Below are 7,163 nucleotides of genomic sequence, written 5' to 3'. Positions count from 1 at the left end.
TCTCCAATGAATCAAGCCACAAATTGGGTGCCTTAGAAATTCGAGTTGAAAATGAAAAGATTGTACCTGAGTAGTTACAAATATGTTCAACTTCATACAAATTTCACCTAAAACTCCATGCCTGTTTAACCATAAAAACAGTTGTTTTATTTTTAATTCTAGCGTATATTTCCTTAATATATGGAGTTCATACATAAAACGAAAATATATGTTTAAACCTACTTTAAAGAGGCATGTTACCTGAAAGTATCAAACACCGTTGTTGTACAAATCGAGCTTCGCCTGTGAATCACCAACTTTCTTCTCGCTACATTGCATTGACTCTTGAATTCCTAGTTGTTGATATCTAACCCATTGATCTCCATCTCGATTTGGATGGTGGTCTCATCCCTACTATAATGTGCATTGGTTGGAGTAATGGATGTTTTAACTTTTGTGATTGAGCGAGGGTTTCATTCCCTTTTAAAATTTTGGGGACGATTGAAAGCATAAGGTTTTAATTTTTAGAGATGATTGTTGGGGTTTAAAACCAATTATGTTATTACATATATTATTTTATAATGATATTAAAATATGCTACTAAAAACATAATATAGTAACACAAAACAAACATGTCACTAAATATCATTTTGTTTGTAGTGAAAAAAAATAAAAGAGCTTGTCATCTTGTTGCTAAGATCATAATCTTATGTTATTTTGGACTTTCATAGTTATCTAAAAGTAAGGAGAAATTGTATCTACATTTATTTACAAGAAGTAAATTCTTTATTTGTTGCTAAAAGTTGTTACAACAGGATCCATGCGAAGGCCTAGCTATATGGGTGCAACAGTGAGTCTTGGTCTATTCCACACAAATTTGAAGTCAAATATATTTTATATAAAAAATTATATTTCTCATTTTCTTTTGATTAAAAACCGCTATGACTATGAATTGTGACATTGTTTGTTGCATTCAAAATATAAATTCATAATGAAAGAAGTAATTTACTTTTTGATGCACGTTAATTAAAGAATTAAAGTAATAATTTTTTTAAATAGATCAAATTACATTTCAATATTCATAATGAATTTGTTGTTTATGAGGTTCGTATATTAATACTTTTTTAAACAAAAAATATATATTTTTTAAATCATATATTGTTATATTTTTTACCATTTAAAGTATTTTGTAGTATTTTGTTGGTTGTTGATATTTTATAAATGAGAAATCATTTGATCTTTTTTAAAACAAAATGGTGAATATACCATCAAATTGTCCTTTTTATGTTCTCGTGAGATCATTATAATACAACATTATGGACTTCACATGACAACCGAATCTCAAACATCAAACAATTCATAAAATTTATAAATTTAACAAAACCATGAAATCTTGGTATTTCTCGTCAAAATCACCTTTCATTGATTGAGATACATATATACAAGATTACATCAAAAATGGGCCAAATACAAAAAGGCCAAATAAGAATACAAACTCAAGACTATCAATCATATACTAATAGCCCCCCGCAGTGAGAACGGGAGGAGAAGACCGTACATTTAAGCTGGATCTAGAATGAAGAAATAAAAGTTAGGGGAGACTCTTGGTAAAAATATCGGCATACTGAGACGAAGACGGAACATGAAGAACACGAACCTGACACTGTGGCAACTTTGTCGCGAACACAATGAAGATCAATCTCAATATGCTTAGTTCTTTGATGATGAACGGGATTGTACGATATGTAAACAGCACTACCATTATCATAGTAAACAAGAGTAGCCCGGTGAGGAGAGTAATGTAGCTCTAACAGTAAATTACGAATCCAGCAAGTCTCTGCAACTGTATTAACGACTCCCCGATATTAGTGTATGATTGATAGTCTTGGGTTTGTATTCTTATTTGGCCTATTTTTGATGTAGAAGTAGAGGATCCAATCATTGTGAAAAACAATGAAAGGTGAAGAAATAGAACATAATAGAAGAAGAATCAAAGGAGGCAGTAGATAGAACAGAAGGCGACTCCTAGGTTTAGAGAGATTTCAGGAAAGTTTGATACACTCTGATACCATGAAATCTTGGTATTTCTCATCAAAATCACATTTCATTGATTGAGATACATATATACACGATTACATCAAAAATGGGCCAAATACAAAAGGGCCAAATAAGAATACAAACCCAAGACTATCAATCATACACTAATAAACCATATATATAGTTGGTTTTAATATTCATACAAACACAACCTTTTTTTTTTTTTATAAAATAACCTACCTAAAGAAAAAAAAACATAATTGGATAATTACAGCTGTCCAAATAAAAAATTAATTATTACAAGTTTACATATGAAAGTGCAAACAAATGACTACAATTCCAACACAATTTCATAAGATAGTACACAATAATTTTTTTACTATACACAATAATTTATATATTATTGAGTTGTACAACAGAACACTTTAAAACACCAATTGTTGTGTATAGAGAAAAATTATTATATTCATTTCATAATAATATATATATTTTTATTAATAAATAGTAACTACTATATAATTAAAAATATAACATCAACGCATCGATGTTTTCTAACTACGTTTTACCACCAATGTTAACCATTTGTTACCAACATGGATCTACATGTAATATTCACAGTTGCACATAATCATTTCCAAAGTTAGCGAATAAAATTGCGAAAATTCTAAACTAACAAAAATCATATTTTCCAACATAAAGTACTTAAAGTTATGTCCTTGAAACAAGTAGTTCATCTAGAGACAGCTTGTAGGTTGGAGTAATCCAGAAGCAGTCCCATCAACATAGGAGCAAAACGACTCCGCAGGTTGGCCCTCATATTGTAGGTTAACATCCTTTAATCTGATCCCAGTGCACGGCTTCCCCTTTTTACAATCAAATTTCACTGCCACTCGGGTCGCTGATGTTCCATATACATCCTCATACACCACGTTGCTGATCTTCACTCCTGTAACCTGATTGGGGCATTTCTGTTTGTGAGGGCAGTAATTTGCATCAATTATGATCGGATTTCTCACGTTCTCCATACTTGCATGTTGAAAAACAACATCCTTCACGAATCCATTGCTAAGCCTCGCCCATGTCTTTATCCTCAAACCATTCTGACTACCTATAAGTGTTGCGTTTTTTACTGTTACATTCTGGACTCCCGCTTCTTTCTCTTCCCATCCTAGACTTCCAATGCTGCATATTACATCAACGTACGTAATTCAATACTAATAGACTCCATGAATGAATGAATGATAGTGTTACTTATATAGCGAAAAGACAAAAACTGTACCTTATGCCATGACCAGGGCCACACACCACCTTCTCTATCCAGAGATTTGAATTTCCAGGGCCTATCGAAATGCAGTCATCCCCTGTTGAGATCTTAGAATTCAAGATTGTGACATCTTTGGAATTCATTAAATGGATACCATCTGTGTTAGGGCTGAACCCGGGTGCTGAAATATTCACGCCTTCTAGCTTCGTATTGTTGCATGCATAGATAATAATGTGGAACATTTGGCTGTTTAATGACTTCATATTACTGATCACTATGTTTTGGGAATGGTAGATGCCAAATGTCTGCAATGTTCATAATAATATACATTAATTAATCTTAATTAGCAACAAGAATATTACAAAACACTGTTAAAAAGTTACGTATATATTATAATTTGTTGCATGCATGCATGTAAGTACGTACCGTAGCTCCTCTAGGGCATGTTTTCGTTCCAGAGGATTTGCAATTCCATAGAGGAGCGCCGTTGGCGTCGAGGATTCCACCGGAGATGGTAACGTTGTTAGCTCTGTACAACTTAATCCAAACTTCGGTGTTGCCGATAGCATTATACGTGTTGGAGGGGGTCACCAAAGTACCATCTATGTTGAATCTGATGGCTTTGCTCTTACATGTAATGCCGGAGAATGTGAGCTCAGATGAAATTAGGTATCTGCCTTTGGGCACATAGATGATGGCGGGATTACTAGAGGCACAGGACAAATTCCATACGTTAAGGAACGCAGTTGTTGAGTCTATGAAGCCGTTTGCGTTTGCTCCAAAACTTAGGACGTTATATGTAACCACCTTTGCTGATGAGTATTGGAGTAGGACAAAAAGCAAGACCGAGGCTAATGTTTTGATCACCATGGATATATAGACCTTTCTGACTCTATGAACCTGTAAGCATGCGTACGATAAATTAAGCATGTACTAATATATAGTATGTAAAGCGTTACATATAAAACACACATCCTAAAAAAAAATTGTAAACTTCTTAAAAAACGTATCACGATAGTTTTATGCACGCACTATTGCAATTTTATAGTATTTTATAACAAATAAAACATTAGAAGGACCCCAAATCTAACTGGAATTAAGGTAAATGGGTTTGGATTATTGGACCGGGGTAACTTATTTAATTTATTTTAATTAAATAACTATTTAGTTAATATAATAATATATTTAAATCTGTATGTTTGAATGAGTTTGACATTATTTATTTAGCATGGTTATTTTTATTTATTGTTAATTTTTATATGAATGAATTTATTATTAGAAAAAATAGTTTTGGTCCTTTAAAATAATATTTGTAATTGTGATTGTGAACTTGAGTTCTCAATTGTATTGACTATATATAATCAATAACAATACAGATTACTATTTTTAAATGTTTAATTTATTTGTTTTGTTCAATGTGAATTTTTTTCCTCCTCAGTTTAATAATAATAATAATAATAATAATAATAATAATAATAATAATAAACTTTCCCTGCTTTGTATTAAAACAAAAATAAATAAATAACACTTGAAGTTTAATTTAAAAAAAAATAATAATAAACTAAAAGTTTAAAAAATCTAGGGTACGTGACATGTGAAAAAAATTATTACAAAATATGGGTTATAGATATTATTAGCAACAGTATATTTATAGATGTTCAAATCATGAAAACTCCTCGTGAATATTATGTTTTAAATTATCTTTGATCTTTGCTAATAAAATTTTAATTGGATTTTAATTTTTGATTCTCCACCTGATGAATTGAGATGCTTGGTAAACTCATATACTTTGAAATTTTTACATACTTTCATAGCTAAATTTTTTCTTTTCTGTTTGGGCTAATAGCAACAGTTCGCTGAGATATCTTTCTTCTCCGGCAAACTTTCGCAATATTCTACCACAATTTCCGGTGATAAGTGCCTTTAATTTTTATTTTCTTTTTCCATTCTGATCTTTAAGTGCCATTGTTTTTTCTGTACCTAAACTAGCTAGGCCAAGCAACCTTAACAATTATATTATGAATTACAAGTATTAGTTACCTTAACGGGTCGCCAAAATAAGAAGAAGATAGAATGCCCACTGAAAGTTTCCTTAGGTTATATATCCCTTTGAAACCATTAATGCTTAACTTTCTTTCTTTAAGATCCGCTCTCGTGTCTGTGGGACTGAAGAGAGAGTTCTTAGATCTATATTTATAAGGGATATCGGCGTAGTTTGCGGAGGTGGTAAACATTCTTACGGCTATCGTCTTCATCTCCTAATCTTTTGGATGCTGACTCCAATTCGGTTTCTCTTTTTTACATCCCGGGCCCCTCGTTTCTTAACTTTTTCCATATTTACCATCAGCCCACCATTACATTAGTTTGAATAGGTTTTAAAAAATGGTCCATACTTTACAAAAATTCAAAATTTTACTTTAAACTAGAAAAGATTCACCGGCGTTGCCAGGGTCGGAATGTATTGCTTTGTAAAGTAAAAGTAGCATGTTGAATTGCATTGAGATAATCTAGTAAAAGAAAATAAACAATGTAATCTAGTTACATAAGTAAAAAAAATCTAAATCATTATTTCTTGCAATAAATGAAGAAAATAAAAAAAAATGGTCTCACAAATTGAACTTTATTGCCATGTATGGCAGTGGCCGGAAAATATAGACCGTTGTTTTTTGTCCGTTAATGTGAGGATAATTTGGTCTTTTAAGGTAGTAGGGACAGAATTTGTGGCGACGGGTAAACCATATGGACCATGTATGTAATTTTGGCGGCGGTGGTGGTGGTGGTGATGGCAGCTGGTTGGTGGCTTTATGGTATTGGGTGAGTATTTTCTAATAAATAAAACATTAATTTAAAACCAAAAAGAGAAATATGAATTAATAAAAAAAATAGGATTATGAGTAAAAAAGTGATTTCGGGACCAATCGTGTAATTTTGTCTAACAATAATAATAATAATAATGAGAGACTGCCAAAGACTAAATACTAATAATATGTAACAAAAGACGAGGTTATGAAAAATTCAAACGAAAGTGAAAGGGTAGTTTGTGAACAAAATCATAAAGGTGGAGGGTAAGTAGTTTTTTAAAACCAACATAAGTTGAAGGACCAAAAGTGAAAAAAAAAATTAACAAAAAAAGAGGAGCAAACATTCATAACCTTAGGGACCAATCTTACCAAAAACTTAGGAAGTTTACTATTTTTAACTTTCATATCTTTAATATATATATATATATATATATATATATATATATATATATATATATATATATATATATATATATATATCTATATATATATATATATATAGATATATATATATATATATATATATATATATTTATTTATTTATTTATTTATTTATTTATTATCTTATAAAAGAAATCTCACTATTTCTAAAAATAGATTGAATATAATAATATTATTTTTTTTAAGACGTTCAAATCATTAAGCTGATAGTACAAGTAGTCATCAATAAAATAATATTAAATTTTAACATGTGTTTTGAATCCTTATATTTCTCAACAAATTCTATATCCTTCCTAAAATTTCGGATAATTCAAAATTTGAAACTATCAGAAAATATATGTTGATTCAAATATCCCTCCTGCAGATGGTTCTTTTTAACAGATTTTTATTTTAATCCTTACTTGTAATTGATTTCATCATTTTTAACTTTTTGTATTTCTATCTTATAAATATATTGGGTGAATGCTTTATTATATCAGGTTTGTTCCTAGAAAGGTTTTTACTATGTTTCTTTAAAAAGTTTTGAAACCACAGGGACCATCTGTGAGGTTTTTTGAACTTAAGGACTAAACTTGATATTTTCGGAAACCACATAGACCATTTTTGAAATTTTGTCTATATATTAATAAATTTTGTTACAT

General features: G+C 30.5%; 1 protein-coding gene across 1 annotated transcript; it reads right to left on the bottom strand.

Moving 5' to 3' along the window:
• Positions 1-2,750: 2,750 nt before the first annotated feature.
• Positions 2,751-4,172, bottom strand: LOC145001201 (polygalacturonase-like). The gene is made up of 3 exons (XM_078960557.1): positions 3,707-4,172; positions 3,296-3,585; positions 2,751-3,198 (listed from the first exon to the last, which is right to left on the bottom strand). Exons 1-3 carry the CDS (start codon positions 4,148-4,150, stop codon positions 2,751-2,753), a joined length of 1,182 nt encoding a protein of 393 aa, XP_078816683.1. The 5' UTR covers positions 4,151-4,172.
• Positions 4,173-7,163: the final 2,991 nt, after the last annotated feature.

The sequence above is a fragment of the Lactuca saligna genome, chromosome 6, assembly GCF_052625555.1.
Source record: "Lactuca saligna cultivar CGN05327 chromosome 6, ASM5262555v1, whole genome shotgun sequence".
In the NCBI taxonomy this organism is placed as follows: Eukaryota; Viridiplantae; Streptophyta; class Magnoliopsida; order Asterales; family Asteraceae; genus Lactuca; species Lactuca saligna.
This window is presented reverse-complemented; position numbering and strand designations above follow the sequence as displayed.

Excerpts from the sequence above, each read along its gene's own strand:
- LOC145001201 (XM_078960557.1), bottom strand. The coding sequence starts at position 4,150 with ATGGTGATCAAAACATTAGCCTCGGTCTTGCTTTTTGTCCTACTCCAA. Across the intron at positions 3,586-3,706 it reads CATGCCCTAGAGGAGCTACG|ACATTTGGCATCTACCATTC; the intron begins GTACGTACTTAC and ends TGAACATTGCAG. Across the intron at positions 3,199-3,295 it reads GGCCCTGGTCATGGCATAAG|CATTGGAAGTCTAGGATGGG; the intron begins GTACAGTTTTTG and ends TGTAATATGCAG.